This window comes from Amphiura filiformis, chromosome 10, assembly GCF_039555335.1.
Source record: "Amphiura filiformis chromosome 10, Afil_fr2py, whole genome shotgun sequence".
Classification (NCBI taxonomy): Eukaryota; Metazoa; Echinodermata; class Ophiuroidea; order Amphilepidida; family Amphiuridae; genus Amphiura; species Amphiura filiformis.
The window spans coordinates 55,253,337-55,275,191 of record NC_092637.1 but is presented as its reverse complement, the minus strand read 5'-3'; the positions used below and the strand labels follow the sequence as shown (position 1 = coordinate 55,275,191).

The 21,855-nt window shown below is 38.2% G+C and overlaps 1 protein-coding gene across 1 annotated transcript in view; it reads left to right on the top strand.

Annotated features, from left to right (window-relative positions):
* Positions 1–13,244, top strand: part of LOC140161984 (uncharacterized) — a 66,175-nt gene extending 52,931 nt beyond the window's left edge. Inside the window, exons 17-18 of the mRNA XM_072185276.1 lie at positions 5,420–6,198; positions 11,168–13,244. Of these exons, the coding sequence (XP_072041377.1) occupies positions 5,420–6,198; positions 11,168–12,058 (1,670 nt within the window). The 3' untranslated portion in view covers positions 12,059–13,244. The remainder of the gene's footprint in view (positions 1–5,419; positions 6,199–11,167) is intronic.
* The last annotated feature ends 8,611 nt before the right edge of the window (positions 13,245–21,855 follow it).

Here is a 21,855-nt window from a genome sequence, read left to right as displayed (position 1 = left end):
TAAACAAATTGTATGTTTTTAAATTTTAAGAGTCAATATGCTGTTTGTGCATATTGACTCAAACCAATCAAACGTTCGTGTTGAAGTACAGAGCAAGAAGAGCGCAAGTAAATTTGCAAATTGCATTTCGCAAACTCGCTAATGTTGTATATCAATCGCCGGGGAGTGGCCAAACGCCTCGATTTTGAAATGTTTGCTCCAACATTGGTTGGTGGGGGCGAGAGGGGATTTGATATAGGTTGGAATCTGCACAAAAAGAATATCATATCACTCCGAGCGCGAAATAGTAATGAACAACGACCGGCCTCGGTCTCGTGACCGGTCTTGAGACCAGCTAAGCCTGGTCTTGGTCTCGGTCTCGGTCTCGGACCTGCTGGTCTCGGTCTTGGTCTCGGTCTCGGTCCTCCTGGTCTCGAGGTCTCGTCCGAGACCGGCTTCGAGACCAGAAAAATAGCACCATTCTGGTCATTTAGCAGCCCTTAATTCTGCTCAAACAGTTTTCATAAATTGAATCATTAAAGATTAACTTAATCTCCAATTAACATTCTAATTTTTACTCAAGACCTACTCAATTATTTATAATTAGGCCCAATTATTAATCGTTCAAAATATCGTATAAATTCATCATAAACAAACTCTATCTCAATCTCCAGAATCCTAGATTATATTTCAGGCATGAGAATGATCATCCATGAAAAAACCCTGAAAAGTTTGAAAAAGCCTGAAAAGCGCGTGAAATGAGGCTAAAAAGGCCAAAACGGCCTGAAATTATAAGAAAGTACGGAAATTTGGACCACAAAAAAGCAGGAAATCATGCAAAAGCAGGACGATTCTCATGCCTGATTTTACAGCTCCGTTAAAATCTATTTTAAGCAACACATCATGTTTCTTTGCATTTGCTCAAATAATCATATACATGCATTACCGTAAAAACCCGTCTACAAGCATAGAGAAGCGACTGTGATGATAGCGAAATTCATGCTGACGCCCTCCTAAATATCATACCATTATGGAATTTGAGCAAATCAATTACCGACACAAGCAGGTATACAATGTATTATTTTATCTTCAATTCGCATCTCACGAGCATAGCTCACTTGGTAAGGCATAGGACTTTGGTACACGAGCGCTTTAGACTATAGATCGAAGGATGGTAGGTTCGAGCCTCATCACGGTCACATGACTTTTATAAACCAAATATTTTTTCTAACTTTTCAATTATATTTTGGTGTTGTATTTATATTTTCTTACATTCTTCTATTAAGATTCTTTTCGTGTTCTCTCTTTTCATAAAAAAAAATCCTTACACATGCATGGATTCATTTTCGAGAAAGCCAAATTTTACCGGTTTTAAAGCCATAGTTTATACCTCGGGAACCACATCCCGTAAAAAGTAATCTAAATACCCTGGGGTTCGGACTCTGTAATAGAATTCAGTGATTACTGACAGCTGCCTGTCTGTTTCTGAGCAAGGATAAAGGGATAACGTAGTCTTCAACGCTGTCATGGAATCAATAATTGAAAAACATCGCACCACCTATACTCTCATCCTCAAACACTGTATACCTGACAAATAACTAAATGGAAACATAGCTCGTCGTTCGTCATACAAGGACGATGTTGAGGTTATGGATTACAAATGTTATATATATATACGGTGAAATCATTTTTTTTAAATCAATTCATTGCAAACAATCAACTCAGAAACGTTAAATTATCAAAAGGACATTCCTCGTATTCAGAATGCAATTCGATATATCTGGTGCACTCTCAACGCCCACAAAAATACTGTGCAAACGGTAATATCCGATTTCTTAAATAAAGGGTCTAGGTTAAGATTTTTCTACAAAATATTATTAAAAATCACTTCGTTAGTAGATATGTTACAATCTGGATCTCGGAGGTATTTAATATACGTATTATAAGTCCAAAAATTGTACAGTATACGTTTAATTATCCTTCTGGGTACAGAGCATATTTTGTTTGATTTAATAAACAGATTATAAATCGAAATGTGCCGAGTTCAATAACATGACCTTTATTACAATGTCGGAAGTAATCAACACGCGATTCTTGGCTGATATGACAGAGTTGGAGATGTTATCGCCGTTTGACTGCCAAAAGTGTGACCAAATTATTTTGAGGTGAAAAAATCAGTTGCAGATTAGCAAATGTATGGATTCTAGTTTATAACTCCTTGTGATTTCTGATTGTAGAATCTAATTGCATGTCACCTCGTTAATTTGTCCCAAAGTAAACTTTACGTCAAAATTATTATTGTTAAATTATGTTATATAAACAAATACAACAAATTCAATGTTATAACTCTGCCGTGCTAGCAGTCGAAGTGAACGTGTAAATCGAAAATAGCAAGAACTTATGAACGAAAATACGTCAATTTAAGCACAAATGCTTCCACATTTCCTCATTCATTACAAAATTACAAGTTATACAAATATCTAGTTAGAATTAATCTATTTTTGTTTGGATAAAAATCAAGCCAAATTTTGTTCAAAATTAGTGATTTAATTAGGTTAAACAAATTGTATGTTTTTAAATTTTAAGAGTCAATATGCTGTTTGTGCATATTGACTCAAACCAATCAAACGTTCGTGTTGAAGTACAGAGCAAGAAGAGCGCAAGTAAATTTGCAAATTGCATTTCGCAAACTCGCTAATGTTGTATATCGATCGCCGGGGAGTGGCCAAACGCCTCGATTTTGAAATGTTTGCTCCAACATTGGTTGGTGGGGGCGAGAGGGATTTGATATAGGTTGGAATCTGCACAAAAGAATATCATATCACCCGAGCGCGAAATAGTAATGAACAACTAATATCCAAGGGACTTTTGCACTTGATCGTATTTTGGCCTCGAACAATGATATCGGAAGTAATCAACACGCAATACTTGACTGCTATATGTGTTAAGGTTACACGAAGAAACGTATAAAAAACGTATAAAAGACGTATAAAGTTGTTCTCTAAAACCGCGTTTTCTCAGCAATCAAATATCGCAGTGAGTCAAATGTTGGTGCATGGATGTATCTTTACATTGTTTTTGTGTGTTTATACAAAATTTTAGAATCCGTTTGAAAATCCTTCGTTTAAATCATTTTACGCACCATGTTCAAAAGATCAAAAGCGCGTTCCGTGCAGTTGTTTTCAAATGTTCGCTCCGTATAAGACCACGCCGAGTGATTATTTTCTCTCTTTTTGTATTGTACTACAAATCGACCAAAGAAATAATGTTGCCATGGGGAAGAACAAAATACAGTACCGATTAAATTTTATTAGCCCGTTTTTGGGAACAATTTTCGAGAATCTTGTACCACAAAACACTGTTTTGTTACATTATCGATATCTGGATTACGGGACGTTAATTCAGACATCTGAATACCTACATTATTTCTCAACATTCTGCCAATTGCTATCCCATTTGATTTTCACTCCAAATTGAAGCTAGTATTGCAAAAAACGAGGTTTTTCCTCCATCAGTTCGTTCAAAATTTCAGCGCCGACATGCGTGTTTATTCTAAGAGCGCATTGTGCGGACGCGATTGTAATCACACAATTGCATCCAATTATAGTTATATATCCGCTTCGGGAACAAGCAATTGCGTAAGCTGATGTATGGCCGAGTGGATAGAGCGTTGGACTGGGGATCTGTTATGAAACATTTTTGTTGGTTCGAGTCCCCGCGTGGCTGAATTTTCTTTTTTTTTCTCTTTTCTCATTTTTACTTCCTTTCTTTTCTCTTTTCTCATTTTTACTTCCTTTCTTTCCTCTTTTCTTTCTCCTTTTCTTTTTTCATTTCTTTTTTTTTTTTTCATTTCTTTCTTTCTTTCTTTTCGTTCTTTTCTTTCTCTCTCTCTCTCTCTTTCTTGCTCTCTCTTTCTTTCTTGCTTTTTTGCTTTCTTTCTTTCTTTCTTTCTCTCTTTCTTTCTCTTTTCACTATTTCTTTATTCTTTCTTGCTCCTTTCTTTTTAGTTTTATTTGATTGATTCGCTGACTGCAGTGAATCGTGATTGATTGTTTTTCACTTTATATAATTCAGAAATTTGTAGGCCTGCTAAGTCTGTCTTGTTGAATTCTTCCCAAATTCGATTTGCAAATAATTGCTTTTTGATATTCTTGTTGATGTATTGTTGTACCTTATTACATTGTAATCAGGGGAATAGCAGCATTGATTTATCAAGGCTATAAATTCAAAATTAACCAATTTTCCATGGCGTAGCTTGACGAAGTGCCCCAAATCAATTTTAAAATTATGAAAATTGCCGAAAACGGCTTGTGCCCCCCGGCATCCGACCCGCCATGCCGCCCCTCATGACAACCCCCCCCATTCACGAACTCCGGGCATCGGCACGAGCTAAGCCAAGTTTCATAGCCTTTTCATGTCTTGACCGTGGATCGATATTTTATTATAAGTAGGCCTACGTCCCGGTACGCTTGTGCATTTTCTGCATGGCTGTTTCTGTTATGAACTTACACCCCTCTGAAATCAAGCGCATGAAAAACTCTCGGCTAACCTTAAGGGCCATGTTTTACATGCAACCATTATTTGACGTAGAATAATCATTCAACAAGTATTTCTTATTTAATCTATTTGAATTACTTTGTTTTCTAAGGAATGTTTGTTGACGGAAAATCAATTCTATTTGATGTCGAATATCTGGTTGAAACATATTATCGATTTTACGTCAAACATATGAAACATATTATCTAAAGTCTGTACAAAAAGTAACTCAGCTGTTATAAATACGACTATAGCTTCAGAACTAATTGTTTTCACAATATTTCAACATAAAAAGAAGGATGATTTATTTACGCGCATGTTGATACCCAATTTGTCCAATTGTGTTCAATATTAACAATACAGCAGTGTTTTGAAAGAAAAATAACCCAATTTAAAAGTTGCGGCTATATTTGTATTAATTTTGAAGTAAGCGCGAAGATAATGGCGGGCTTTACGTGCTACAGCGCAAGCATATAACCATTGATCGCTGTAAACTGCAGCTTTTAAATTCGAGTATTTTTCTTTAAAAGCACTACTGTTGTTGCTAATATTGAACGACATTTGACAAATGGGGTATCAAAATTCGCGTAAATAAATTATCCTTCTCTCTATGTTAAAATATTGTGAAAACAATTATTAGTTCTGAAGCTATAGGCGTATTTATAACAGCTGCGTTACTTTTTGTGCAGACTTTATTTTGCTTGTAAACTAAATGTATGACAAAAATATTTTAACAAATTGTGTCATTCAGGTTTTTTTTTCTCAAATACAATTTGGTCAAGTTCTCCAAAAGATTAAATGCCCGAGACACATGAAAAACAAACTTTTTGTGTTCCCAATTAGTAGTAATATCAATTAATTAATGGATTAAGGTATTTTTTATATATTTATTTTGGACACACAGATACGTCGATTATGGCTTATTTGAAAGTGAAACGATCTGCCTTGACTTTCGGAACTGTACTTGGAGTAGGTGGTTTTGGAACTGTCTACCAAGCAACCTGGAAGCAATCGCTATGGAAACGACAAGAGGTTGCTGTAAAGAAACTTCATATAGTTAATCCAAGTGAGGTTGAAATCATGTCCAAACTTGACCATCCAAACATAGTGAAGCTGTTAGCGGTTGTTGACGAGAGTCCCGATTACTTTTTGATTATGGAGCTATGCACATGTGGCTCGCTGAGGTCCTTTCTAGATCAGCGTAAGGGTAAGAGACTGCCATTAGATCAACTCTGTGATTTGGCAAAGCAGGCTGCGTTACCGCTAAAATATCTAAGAGAAATGAAGATATTGCACAAAGATGTGAAATCGCCCAATTACTTGATCGCCGATGGAAACGTCTTAAAGTTGACTGATTTTGGGATATCTAAGAACCTTAAAGAAACAATGAGTAACGCAACACAGTCGGCTTCCTACCCCTGGATGGCCCCTGAACTGATGAAAGATCTGAAGCTATCGCCTACATATGATATCCACTCCTATGGTGTAGTTGTATGGGAACTGTTGACACTTGAGGTGCCCTTTCAGGGTTTGGAACCACAAGTCGTTGTGATGAGAGTCTGCCGTGACGATGAGCGTCCACCAATTCCTCTTGACTGCCCTCCGCCAATAGCTGATTTGTTGAAGAAATGTTGGGAACTTGACTGGCGCAAGAGACCCAGTATTGATGATATCCTTTCTGCGGTAAGTGAAACTCTTCATTGTCTTCATTTGTCACCAACCTTCTCCATTACCTTTTTCCCCTTTTTTTAGTTTCCCTTCCCTTTTTCCTCCCATCTCTCTCATTAAAAATAAAATATTTTGATTGATAAGGTCGTGTGCTACCAAACACTCTAATTTGACAAAGATTGATACCAGTATGTTACATTTTCAAAAGATGAAAATCAAACCGATGCACGCGGTTGAAATTGCTAAGCGTGTCAAGCTTGATTGCCAGGGATGGGCCCCTGTCGACATGGTCGACTATCCCAAGTGCCCGGTTATGTATTAATTTAAAACCCATGGATTGTTACAATGCTTTAAAGTTAAGATTGCACTGAATGAGACCACCAGCAATTGTAAGCATTATGCGTTTAACATATTTTAACATGCAAGTCTACTTAAAAGTATGCAAGTCCACTTAAAAGTAGACTTACCGTGAATGTAAAATATTACAAAATCGACCTGGCTTAATAAACATGTTGTATCTAATACAAACTATCTTCCTTTTAGGCCCACATTTAAGACTTGTTTTACATTTTAACCACAATCCTAACTGATTTCAATGAAATAAAGTCACTCCTTAGAGAATTATAATTTCAATTACATTTTAAAATATGTCAACGCGTAGTGCCATACAATGTAATATTTGTCTATGTTGCCGCAGACAAGTTAGCTCAATCGAGAGGTTGCGAGTTCGAACCCTGGTGGTGGTTAAGTACGCTCTCTCGGAAAAATTGAGTTAGCTTGAGATTCTCCTGGACAAGAAACTTACTGCTAATTGTCTCGTTGTAACTACCAAACTCGAGGAGCCTATCCTGGCTGCGAAGGTCAATTGTGGAATGTCTCGCGCGCGGGTATACGCTTTAAGCAGAAAAGTCCCTAAGTTGTTGTTAAATGGTTTATTGAATAATGTGGGGCCGTAGTGGTCAGTGACAACCAGTAAAGTGTGCTAAGGCGTTTTGCCTGTGAGTAGCGCACTATAAATCACCGCGCGTTGTTAGATTTTTCATACAAGAATTTTTAAGTGAGTCACTTTAATCATGTTCAATCAGCTTCCTATCAGTGTCTTTTTATTATCATTTTTTTTATTTCCCTTTACCACCCTATTCGAATTGTCAACGAGTTGTATTAACTTCCTTTATTACATGTTCTGGGAGATTCAATATATAGATATATAATATTCATTGCCAGGAGAGTAAACGCTTTGTTACAACAATTGCGCCAACCAATGATATTTCTCTCTTTTCCAAGCATGGGTAATTTGTTTAATCTGAAAGGGAAGTGTTATACCATTTTTATACTGTCTCATTTTAGTTTTTAGTGTTGCATAATAATATGAGCCTCCGGGGGAAAAATATCCAAACGGTGTGGCAAACATTGCCCCCCCCCCTCGGCCTGCCAATAATGTTCCCCCTGCCTGCTAAACAATCTTTGCTTCTCCACCCACCCCCTTTACACATGCTAAAGTTATTCGTTCCCAATTTGCAAACTTTAAATGGTCTAATGCCAGAGTAGCGAAAATTGTTGCATATTTAAACCGTTTCTCTAACTGTTTTCCTGAGCCTTTTTAGAGCGTGTCATTTAAAAGGTGTCCGTAAAATGTTTGCCAACATTCGCTTGCTCCACCTTTTCGACCTGCTCTCCCTTTTTATTTGGCTTGCCAAACATTTCCTCCCCCATTTTAACCACCCTCAGGGCTCATAATTGTTGCACAACCTCTTGCAGTCCTAAACTTCAATGGATAAAAAAGAATAGTGCAGAAACTGAACAGCATTGACGTACATATTTCTTTAACGGGAAAAATACGGTACGGCGCGTGCAGTTTTGAACAAACCAACTTTCGCTTCATTTCGTTTCTTTGCCTTTCCTCGTATCGCTTTCATTTTTCTATCCCTTGTATTTCAAGGTAAATATATAATTTCTTTACCTTTCTTCTTTTTTCTACCTCATATCTGTCTTTTCTTACTCGCTTTCTGTTTTCTGTTATCTGTATTCTTTTACTTCTTCAAACTATATTTATCATCATTCGGCTGCGGAGCAGGCGACTACAAGCTTTCTCCAACTATTGCGATCTTGGGCAAGCGAAACAATTTTGTTTGGCTGCAGCATCCCTTCAGTATCTCCCAGGAGGTGCTGTACATACTGTAAGTACAGTGAGCGTGGCCGTCCCGGTTTCCTCTTCCCATGTGGTGGAATATAAAGGACATATTCTTTCACAGGCTCGTCGTCTTCAAGACGCAGTATATGGCCGAGAAATTTGAGTTGATGAATCCTGACTCTGGCAACCAGTAGAGTGGTGTTGGTCAAATTGCAGATGGTTTAATTTGGAATCCGATCCACACGCTTGATGTTTAACATGACCCTGTAGCAAGATGTTGCAAAGGCATTGATCTTGCTTTCCATGTCCGTGGTGAGTAGCCATGACTCGCACCCGTACAGAAAAACAGTAACATTAGTTACCGCAAACAGCTTGATTTTAGTTTTTATTGGCAGGGATGGGCTTCTCCAAAGGCGTTCCAGTTTCCAGAAAGCTGCCTAGGCTAGTGATTTTCTTCTTTTTAACTCTCCAACTGTGCAGGCCAGAAAGGCTTATCTCAGTGTTTGACCAAATTGAGTTCGGGTCAGAAAGCCTTTAATAACTCAGAGTTGAGGCTTTCTGGCTAACTGCAATTGGCTATATTGAGACGTGACTAAGTGGACTTTATTGTGTTAACTGGAACATGAAGATTGGATTAAAGCTTTATGATCAGAAGAATCTGTGGGTGCTGGTGATTATTTTATACCAGAATCTCAAAATGGCCAAAAAGTGAGTTAAGGCCTTCTGGCTATGAACCCTCTATATTTGGTTGCTGATCGTTTAGTGACTCAGTTGGACAAAATATTTTGAACATCGTATGTGGGCAGGCCCGGCCCTCGAACATGTTTAAAACAAAACTGCGAATAGGTTACATAGGTGGTTTTGTTTTAAACATATCCAAGGGCCAAAACCACATCTGTTCATCTCTGTAAATTCCTTTAATGACGTAAGCTAAGCGATAGCTATTGGTTTTTAGCCAATGAGGTAGAGTGCGTTTTGTTGCGTTGCGAGAATAAATTCAGGTGTACGAACTGTGGGCAATGTGAACTCCTCCATGTTACCGGTTATCATTTCATACACTCCTATATCTAAGCAGCCAATCAGAAAAGCTATTAGAAAAGTGCGAAACATGCATTGATTGTGTATATTGTGCACTCCGCGTACTACGCGCAGTGTTTCGCCCGCGTTCGTGTCGCGTAGGATTGATTCATTTTTCGGGCGGGTTGATGCATTTATATTTGGTTCTGTTTTCCAACATTTTTAGTGATAATTTATTATATATAAAAAAAAAAATGACGCGTTTTTTTCTTCTCGTGTATGAAATAGATTAATAAACTTGTATTACTTATTGGGAGAGAAATTAGACAAAATAATGCACTTGCGCTGATGTTGATGCGTCTAATGCACTCCCCCCTTCGGGGCTCGTGCATTAGACGCATCAACATCAGCACGCGTGCATTATTTTGTCTAATTTCTCTCCCAATAAGTAATACGCGTTCATTAACCTATAATTGACAAAATTGTTGATACAGCCCACACAGCCAGGGCAAAGGCATTCAGACAAACAGTCAAAGAATTGATCGAATATTCTTAAAGGGAGTCTCCAGGATTCACAACATTATGCCTTATATTTAAGAAAAATAATTATCAAGCACGAATCACGTGGATTTATTTTTAACTAACTCATATTGACCATAAACATGATAAAAACGAATAAAAACATCCGTCTCTCAACACGCGATATTCAAAATTCCCGGGCGCCGAAATTGTCGAGTCCAATGACGTCCCAGTAATACAATGAAGGCTGACGACAAATGAGCACACATAACCATTACGTCATTGCACTTAGACAATTCGTCGTCTGTATTCCATAGTGGCGTATAGTATGAAAGAGAACATCATTAAAAACATATCGTCGGCTGTATTCCATAGTGGCGTATAGTGATTTTTGGTCATTTTTTGAAAATTGGCACATATGTTTTTAATGATGTTCTCTTTCATTTTTCTAAGTCTCATCAGTCATAATTAGCTAATTAATTAGTAATTAATTAATTAAATGTGGCGTATAGTTACAAAGTGACATTTTTTGTATTCCATAGTGGCGTATCGACCATACGCCACTTTTTTTATACACATTTTATAATTATGAAATATCGGCAAAAATGAAAAACATCGTATGTCATAGTGGCGTACACGTATCGGATCTATACGCCACTATGGAATACGAACGACGAAAAGTAACGCCATAGGGATTACACGGCGACCGAGGTGGCGTACGGTTAACGTTAGGTTAGGGTATTGCGTTTTGTTTGTTTTCCATAGTGACGTATAGTTTTATTTTCAGTTTGCCAGCAATAGTATGTATTTATTTCTTTTGAAAAATATATAACAATAAAATCTATTTAGTTTACTACAGAAAGTTCACATCATTTACAAAATATAATGAATGTCTGATTTACACAACTCGATTTTAAATTGGCATTTCTTCAAACCCGATTTTCTCGAAAAGTTGTTTATTCGCGGCGCCCCACTATACGCCACTATGGAATACGGACGACGATATGTGCCAATTTTTAAAAAAAATGACCAAAAATCACTATACGCCACTATGGAATACAGCCGACGAATTTTGGTGCGGGAATTTTGAAATATCGCGTGTTGAGAGCCGACTGTTTTTATTCGTTTTTTGTGGTCACTATGAGTTTGTTTTAAATAAAACCACGTGATTCGTGCTTGATACATATTTTTCTAACATATAAGGCATAATATCATGATTGCCGGAGACTCCCTTTAATTATCTAAAATTATGCATTCAATATATCAGTGGAAATCATGATGAAATATCAACAATAATTGCATCACTTTTTCCCACAGATATCTGACATTCTACCAGTAGCAGCAGTAGCAGTAGAAGCAGGAGCCAAGGCATCTGGACAACAACAGATTATTGGTGGTCCCTGGAAGCTTGAAAGGAAGATCGGTATTGATGGGCCTGGTAAACTGGTATTGTCACTTGGCATTGCAGTCAACAATCAAGGAGGAGATGTGTGTGTAGCTGATTCTAGTGCAGTAAAGGTACAGGTGTACAGTCAACAAGGAGTGCACAAATTCAGCATAGATACCAAGCAAGGACTGAAACCTGGGACACGCTCACTGCCTCAAGAAGTCAGAGTAAGCTCGGATGGAAGATTCTATATTACCGATGACACTCAGTTCGTTAAAGTCTTTGGCCCTGATGGAGTGTATAGAAAAAGGTGGCCTGCAGTATCACCTCAACAGAAATCCTCAGCTGATGAAGACACTCGTCTAGCAGGTCTGGCCATGGATGCTAAGGGACAATTACTGATAGGAGAAATCAAGCAGGGATATATCAGCAAACACATGCAAGATGGTTCTCACATTGCAAGCATCCAAGTAGGTATCAAACCACTGGCACTAGCTGTGACAACCGATGATGCCATCATTATGAGTGACTGTAACAAAGTACATATTATGGACAGTGAAGGACAATTATTGCACACAGTCAATCCTCTGACTCATGTAAAAAGATGGGACCTTGCAGGAATTGCCTGTATTGAGAATATCGTGTGTGTTTGCAACTGTGATAATAAGTGCATCCATTGCTTCTCTCTATCTGGTGAATACTTAGGAGATATCTCCATCAGCATGCCAGGTAATCCCACATGCCTTGCCTTTGCAGCAGATGGCGAGCAACTGATGGTTTCTTGTAACTATAGCGTAGCTGTGTATACGCGGCAATCCTAACTAGCATGCACAGTAGCTCATAGGTAAAGGAACACTCCGGCAACGTTATAGAGGAATCCAAATTCACGCATTCCTACACCTGACTAGCAGCCTTTAGTTGGGTAGCCGTTAGCTACAATGCACTCAAAATGTGAAATGATTCGGCCTTGGCGGAAATTTTAAACTGCATTCCATCACCCGTTTTACACCTTCCGCGAAAACACAGGCAGACAAAAGAATAACACAATACAGTTCCCTTCGACAAAATGCACAGCATGGTCTATTCGCTGTTGAAGTGACATAATAATCGGATTAACTACACGCGGTATCTATGCATTGATGTACTTGCGAACAAAAGGACTATGTATGAATAGATGCGACGGGATTACCTGCGGAATTATCTCCATTATATATATTATTAGCTATTATTCTATTAACCCTCCTCGTCCTTGCATCTTCTCTAGGTGTTAGGCGGCTTTTTATTTGCACAATTGGACGCTCAAAACACCAGGTTGGTGCTAGCGGCTACCCAAAGATGTCCGACCAAATCCTGACCATGACTTGGCTCCTTGGATTCGTCTATAGGTCCGTTCATACTACGCCGCAATTGCTTTTGCGTTGCATTTCTAAGTCGTTGCATTTCTAAGTTAAAATGTATTTAACTTTATTTGCGATACCGCAATACAGTATTTTGCAGTAGGATGCAGTGCGGCAACGCACCGCACCGCAAAGCAATTGCGGCGTAGTATGAACGGACCTTATGAATATGCCTTATAAACAACTCATATTGACCATTGAAATGAATAAAAACAGCCGGCTCTCAACACCCATTATTCAAAATTCACGCACCGAAATTGTTTACATCAATGACGTCATCGTTATTTGTGCTCAGTTGTCCGCTGCCTTAATTGTGTTACTGAGACGTCATTGCCCCAGTCAATTTCAGTGCCAGGGAAATGTGAAAATCGCGTGGTTAGAGACGGCTGGTTTTATTTGTTTTTAAAGTCAATTTACAGAAGAGCTCAATTTATAGCCGAAAATAGATTTTGCCGATACTTTTGTACATGGACAGTATTTCCCAATTTTGGGAGAATGTTAGTATTAATTTTTTTATCACTGAATATAAGAGACCGACAGCTATCCATTGTTGCCAAATATAATTATTATATCAAGCATTGGGATATCCTTTATAGAACCAGTACCAGCTTTACTTCATACTGCAGTTACTGTCCGTTTTCCTATACACAATACACAGTGCTCTCACCATTGAGCTGTGACCTGTACAAATCGTGCCATGTTAGAAGAATAGGCATTTGTCTAGTTAACGTCAATGTGTGAAAAATAACCGGCCAATATTAAAAGTACTCTCAAAAACTTCTAGCAAATATATTCCTCTAACATGACCTAAAATTACAGCTAGGTTAGATGCTCAGAAATATTCGTACTTTGGTAAAATAGTGAGTGAGGGCAAGACATAGCTAGCCAACGTCCCGTGTTAATTGAATGGAGATTTGACCGAAAATTTTGGTAAACGGACCGCTCACTTCTGAAGAATGCCACACGAAAACGGTACAAGCTACATTTAAAGTACTCTCTGTTCGATCATCATGATGAGTTTCTTACATAGTATGCCGAAATTGGGTACTGTAGGTGGTTGACAAAGGGTCGTACTTCGCTGATGAGTAAGTGACAGTGAACATGAAATTCAGCGCCCATAACCCAAGTTAGTAGCTAGTTAGTGGAGGCCGTCACGGGACTGATTATTGATTATTGAAGTGCCTTATTAATAGATACGCACGATTTAGGGCAAGAAAAAAACCCGGGACACTTTTGGAGACATCATCATCATCATCATCATCATCATCATCATCATCATCATCATTTTCTACATTTTTTCTAAACAACATACTGTTTTAATAAGATTTTTTTCTTAAAATGCATTTAACTATAATTATTGTTTAGAGCGTGGTGAAATAAAACATCACGATTTTCATCACAAAACAAATATAATGCATAAGAAATCGTTTGTTTTAGAGCGTGATGATGAAATAAAACATCACGGTTTTCATCACGAAACAAAGTAATACATAAGAAATCAATTTTTCGTGAGTGATGAAATAAAACATCATGATTTTCATCACGAAACAAAGTAATACATAAGAAATCGTTTGTTTTAGAGCGTGATGAAATAAAACATCACGATTTTCATCACAAAACAAAGTAATAAGGCCTACAAAAGAAATACTTTTTTCGAGAGTGATTAAATAAAACATCACGATTTTCATCACGGAACAAAGTAATACATAAGACATCGTTTGTTTGATTGCAATCAACCGCGACAGTTCGTCTCACACACATAACAATGCACTGCGATCAAATAGGTTGATGACAACATTTGATTGAATGGACTGCACTGCGACATGATTACGGTGCACCGGTTCAAATCCTTTGTTTGGAGCCAATCAATAATTTCACGTACAGCCTCTATGCAAATTAGAGTTTACACACGCTGCAGCTGGGGTAATCGACCGAAGCTGGTTGTCGTTAGTGATCGAATGCATGAGCTTATTTGCTTTACTGAATCGATTTACTGGATTAATATCCTGTTAACTGGGTTTAACGCCACAAAGGTCGAATCGGGCTTGCCATGGACCATAAGTGCATCATGTGTCTCATTATTTGAGTGCAAACACGGCACGGGCATGCTCACCTCCTACCCGCTTTACAACCGGTTCAGTTGGGTTATTCATTATCAACATTTCTGTATTTTAGCAGAACAATGGCCAGTTTTATATGTAAAAGAAATCCGTAGTACCCAGCAAGAATATTACTGGGAACAAAATGAACATAAATCCGACTGGGAGGAGCCAGGCTTCGAACCCTGGACATCAATATTCAAAGTATGGACAGAACCACATGACTACACTAATCCGCTCCCCAAAGTGAAAGTTTAAAGCAATGATTAAAGGTTTCTTCTTAATAATGGTTATATATATTATTGTTAACCATCAGTTATGGGTTTTTTTTTTCATTTTGAACCGAATTAATGAGGTAAAATTAAAGGAACCTACGCAGTGGATGTGTTGGAAAATCAGATTGAGTAATTAACTATTAAAAGGGGTTTTTTTTCTGTCGCAATATTTTCCGACTCCGCGTGGGACCCTCGGGCTCTTCCCAAAAGCTGATCAGTTCAACTACACTAATTTGTTGAAGGTGTGTCTCCGCACTGGCAGCTGGTTATGCAAGAAGTTCAACGCTACACTATAAATGCATAACTGGGGTTATTCTGAATAATTTCCTTTACAACTCATGTCCCATTCCTGCACCCAAGTGCCGTAAAACCCTGGAGCTTTCGGATGTTTCGCCCCTATACCCCTATCAGACCCCGTTTTGCTCGCGCTTCTCGCCTCTACCAATACTTCGTGTTGGCATTTCCTTTCTAGTCAGCACCCCCAGGATACTACATCCCCATTCCAAATTCTCTAGCGACTGTCCTGGGTGGCACTCCGTGCATAGACCTATATGTGAGCGTACACTACAAATGAGCCGTCGGCAAATTGTATTCCGAGTTACAGTGTAAAATGTGCATGAAGGTCGTATTCATAGGTAGCTCAATTTGGTTATACGTGTATCTCATTTTGATAGCGCCAGTCAAATACCTTTTAAACCAATCAATAATCATATTGGTGAAGAGGATAATAAGCTTCTACCTATGTCTATAGAATCCTTAAATAGCTCTAGTCTTTGTTTGCTTTGGCTAATTCATGTTCGAGTGGTGGGTTATAACTTATAAAGCATTGTATTTTGTCTAGGTATGTATAACCAACAATTAAGAATGAGAGGACATTCCTGAACTTCGTTGACTTGGGGTGATTTGAAATGACCGCAAATTGTGACTGTTTGATATTTATTACCAGCAATGTGGAAAAAGAGACAGAATTGTAGAACCGAAAAAGGTACCATTTTGTTGATGGAGCAATCGTTTGACGTCAAATGATATACCATATTTAAGCTTATTATATATATATTTTCTAAACAAGAAATAAAACCGGGTCGCCTTTACGGCTCATTGGTGGTGTACGGTCACATATCATATGAAATGAGTGATCCACTAGTTGAAGAAAGAAACATTTGAGTATAGACGAATCAAACGAGCCAAGTCATGGTCAGGACTTGGTCGGCCATCTTTGGGTAGCCGCTAGCACCAACCTTGTGTTTTGAGCGTTCAATTGTGCAAATAAAAGCCGCCTGACACCTAGAGAAGATGCAATGACGAGGAGGGTTAATAAAATAATATATATAATAGAGATAATTCCGCAGGTAATCCCATCGCATCTATTCATACTAGCCGTTTTCAGTTTCTGGCTCGTTTTATCTTTTCAGTTTCCGTAAGTCTATTGTTCAGATACGAAAACGCAAGGGATTTAGTAAGTTTACTGTAACATGACTTCATTGTTAACTTTGAAGTACCAATCAGCTTATTTCAAAAGAGGCAGTTGCTTATGTCAATAAAAGCGGGAGAGACAACACCGCTGTTTTTAATTGCCTGGCGCCCTCTCGTCTTTGATGCATGCCAATCCGAATGACAAAGTCCACTTTTTTCTGTAAAAACGTTGAAAATAAGCTCTAAAATCACAAAAGGTCCGCTTATGAGCATATCGCACCCCAATGCACTTGTGCAGGGCCACAGTGTCGCCCTTCCCTCGTATCAATGTCTATCTCCCTATTTTGCTTCCTCCTGCCCCCCCCCATGATCAGTCTCCCCACTCCCTCCCCGTCCCCGGTCCCTACTCTCTCCTCTCGAGTTCTTCTCTTTCTAGTCTTTCCGTCTCTCCTCTCCTCTCTTTCTTCCTCACCCCTCCCACTCTCGCTTGTTCAGTCTCAACTTAAGTATCTCTCTCCTCCCTCCCCTCGCGAAATTTATCAGTATGATCCATGACTGAAAATAAGCTCTGCAAAAATAAACATTTAAAATAAACACGAGTCTTGCATATAGGCCCAACCAATTATCAGATTAGCTTGCCATGAATAGAATACATTATCTTTGCTCCAATGCAAATTCTTTTGTATTGCATTTCAATATAAAACATGATTACCAAATCACCACTTGTACGCGTTGGGAGATTTTAGACGCTCGTTTCATCGCCAATATGAAAGACTTTTGCTTATAACTTGGCAACATGGTTAGTATATATTTCAATGCAAGACTTTTTTTACGAGCCACTTAAGTGCATATACACCAAACACAAGTCAATTGAAGCCGTACAATTTACCGCGAATTTAGGACCGTAAAATTTAGACTCTTCTTTTGTCTAGATTGGCACCCAACCGCACATCTCAAGGTTTTATGTAAAAAATCAATATAACTTACCAAAACGAAAACTGAAATTCACGAGCTTCAAATTTTCAGTAACTAACAAAAGGCTAGAATAAAAGATTGGTCATACCTGGGAGACTACCACTTCAGAATAACAATGACTTACAAAAACTATTACGGATACGGAAACAGAAACTGAAAAGATAAAACGACGGTCTGTTTCCGTATCCGTATCAGTTTTGAGGCGCGTACAAGTGGTGATTTGGTAATCATGTTTTATATTGAAATGCAATTCAAAAGAATTGCATTGGAGCAAAGATAATTTATTCTATTCATGGCAAGCTAATCTGATAATTGGTTGGGCCTATATGCAAGACTCGGGTTTATTTTAAATGTTTACAGTTAGCAGCCTGGACAACCGATTCTTTTGTTTAGCAAGGCTCACTCAGTCATTTAATGTGGCAATACAAACGATCGAATTTGGTGTTGAAACGAGCTAAATTTTGAGTTACACCTTTTCAATGTAAAATTAATTTTCTCGGCCAAATGAAATGCAATCATTTTCATTTTTTCAGTAAATGTCAGGTCAAATTGTAGTGCTTGATACTTTTTTTTTTTCAAATCCTAGTGTTAAACTTAGGCGTGAAATTCAGTCATTTCGTGTAAGATTTTCGATTTTGATAGGCTTAAACTCTGCCCGCGAGCCTTTTCTTGGATCAACCTTTTAGCTTTTCAAAGTAATATAGTACGCTAACGAAGGATTTTTCCCAACTTTCTAACGCACATCACCGTGAGCGATATATCATAGTTTTGTCAGAATTTACGTTTTGATTTCACCATTTTTTCACCGGCTGAAATGTTTTCAAAATCAACGCGTGAAATATAAGGCTAATAATACTAGCATTGTGGATCGATATCCCTGGGTTTAATAGGAATACCGGCATGATACAGTGTTGCCAGAACTTCAATATAGCAACGAAATTCCCAGGCCTAATAGCGCTCCTATACTGATCATGTTTATAGCACGATGAGGATATTTCATCATCACGTGAGTGATTCGGACCAATGTGTTGAAATTTGCTTCTCCTCAAAACAACTTTGCCCGAAGGCTTACATGCAATTGGGCAATATTTTAAACAAAACTTTCTTTTACAAAACATTATATTACGCTGTATGTTTTATGATCAAGCAAACTGTTTGGAACACACTTCCAAAGAAATAACCTTCGTAACGCCCTGGCGTAACGCCCCAGACTTTCGTTATTTAAACGCCAGAAATAGATTGTCCTTATAAGAACCATCAGAGATTGTGGCTTATAAGAACCGTTCATTATCATTGTTAACTTAAACAGGTTTTTGTTTTTAAACATCTTTATAAATTGATTGTTTTTATGTTTGTTTGTAAATCTCGTGCTTTACGCGCTTTGAGTTCCTCATCAGAGATTGTGCCTTATAAGAACCATTCATTTTCATTGTTAACTTAAACAGGTTTTTGTTTTAAACAAAAACCTGTTCAAGCAATTATTTAAAATTGCTTGCCTAAAAACAGAATAACTTGGATGTTAATACTTGACGTAGTGTTTCAATTGTCATGAAGGTGACTGGGTATGGTGCCTTTTGTTTGTGTTTGTTTGAAACTGCTTTTGGAAACCCACCGAAAGTCATAGGCCCTAATGAAGCAGCCAAAACAATACCAGGTTAAACATGGAAGTCTATAAAAACTTATTAAATAACCTTAAGGAAAAAAAAAACATTTGTGGCAACAATAAGCCTTGCATTGAAAGTCATGGTTAAAGTGTGTTGATTACCACACCAAAGTTTCCCTACATACACCCCCACTACCCACCTTACACACCTCTGCACCCACCCCACCCTATAGGCCTACATGTACATGATATTACATAATAATATATAGCATAGCTATACATTTAGGTATAGCGCTTAATTATGACAAATATGCCTACATGTCAAATTAAAAACAAACCCGAACACTGATGAATCTCTACAGAAACCCGAACACAAGTCTGAAGGGTGTAATGAAAATGGCAACCCGCGATGGGGGGGGGGGGTAGGTCATACAAAATTCACATGGAGATAGGAGGGACAGAAGATTAAAATCCCCTATAATAACACGCTAATTTTTCTAGGTTTGGACCGTGGATTTTCATGAACCTCAAGCGTGCGTCTCTTAATACGGACTAACCTAGGTAAACAAACACACAGACAGACAAAATGGTTTTCATAATCATGGAATCCATATAAATTGAAATTGCAGGCTATCACGGGAGCAAATTTTTAAAATTCACCTCATTTACCAATTGGGGATTTGGGCTACCAAATCGCTAGTCGGGCAATCTTCATGATCTTTGCTTTTCAATGGAAAATTGCCCTGGATGACAACAATGAAAATATCGACTATTTCTGCTGGTTGCGCACGAGATAAAAGCACCGAGTTTGACATTTTCAGAGCATGAAGGGAAAAAGGGTAAAATAAAACGGAAATTCTGACAAAACTATAATATATAGACCCACACGATGTGCTTTACAGAGGTGGGAAATATCTTTCTTTAGCAAACTATATTAGTTTGAGACGCTAAAAATCAATTCCGTAAAAAGCTCGCAGGCGAACTCAAGGCCTATAAAAATCAAAAATATCACACTAAAAGATATAATTTGATGCTTAATTTTAACACCAGGATTTAAAAAAATGTATATCCAAGCACCAAGTTTTTAACTGACATTACTGAAGAAAAAAAAAAATATTGCTTTATATTTGACCGAGAAAATTAATTTCATAGCAAAAAGGTGTATCTCTGAATTGTGCTGATTTTAACATGTATCGATCGACTTTTAGCGCGACTAAGCATTTCTAAAGAATCGGTTGTCCAGGTAGGTGACTGTTTATTTTTGCAGAGCTTATTTTCAGTCATGGATCATTCTGATAAATTTCGCGAGGGGGAGGGAGGGAGATACTTAAGTTGAGACTGAACAAGCGAGAGTGGGAGGGGTGAGGAAGAAAGAGAGGAGAGGGAGAGACGGAAAGACTAGAAAGAGAAGAACTCGAGAGGAGAGAGTAGGGACCGGGGGACGGGGACGGGGAGGGAGTGGGGAGACTGATCATGGGGGGGGGGGGGGAGGGGGAAGCAAAATAGGGAGATAGACATTGATACGGGGGAAGGGCGACACTGTGGCCATTGGGGTGCGATATGCTCATAAGCGGGCCTTTTGTGATTTTAGAGCTTATTTTCAACGTTTTTACAGAAAAAAGTGGAATTTGTCATTCGGATTGGCATGCATCAAAGACGAGAGGGCGATAGGCAATTAAAAACAGCGGTGTTGTCTCTCCCGCTTTTATTGACATAAGCAACTGCCTCTTTTGAAATAAGCTGATTGGTACTTCAAAGTTAACAATGAAGTCAGGTTACAGTAAACTTACTAAATCCCTTGCGTTTTCGTATCTGAACAATAGACTTACGGAAACTGAAAAGATAAAACGAGCCATAGTCCTTTTGTTCGCAAGTACATCAATGCATAGATACCGCGTGTAGTTAATCCGATTATTATGTATTAAGGTGTAAAACGGGTGATGGAATGCAGTTTAAAATTTCCTCCAAGGCCGAATCATTTCACATTTTGGATGCATTGTAGCCGACGGCTACCCAACTAAAGGCTGCTAGTCGGGTGTAGGAATGCGTGAATTTAGATTCGTCTATACGAATCCAAGGAGCCAAGTCATGGTCAGGATTTGGTCGGACATCTTTGGGTAGCCCCTAGCACCAACCTGGTGTTTTGAGCGTCCAATTGTGCAAATAAAAGCCGCCTAACACCTAGAGAAGATGCACGGACGAGGAGGGTTAATAGAATAATAGCTAATAATATATATAATGGAGATAATTCCGCAGGTAATCCCGTCGCATCTATTCATACATAGTCGTTTTGTTCACAAGTACATCAATGCATAGAGACCACGTGTAGTTAATCCGATTATTATGTCACTTCAACAGCGAATAGACCATGCTGTGTGTTTTGTCGAAGGGAACTGTATTGTGTTATTCTTTTGTCTACCTGTGTTTTCGCGGAAGGTGTAAAACGGGTGATGGAATGCAGTTTAAAATTTCCACCAAGGCTGAATCATTTCACATTTTGAGTGCATTGTAGCCGACGGCTACCCAACTAAAGGCTGCTAGTCAGGTGTAGGAATGCGTGAATTTGGATTCCTCTATAGAAAATGAAAGTGGTAAAATGTGTAATATGATCAGGGATCGATACAAAGGGATGGGCATCCTAGTATTACGTAACAAACCGGAAGATGTAGTTTAAGTCTAGACAATAGGCGGATTAGCGGCCATTTTGTCTTCGACATGATTTTATTCACGTGTCCTTATACTTTAGTACACAAATATATAAGTTAACATGTTTACAATATTAAAATTATATTTTGAATAATCAATTATATTCTGTAGTAAATCGATCAAATGACGGTGGTTGTTTAGGTATTATAT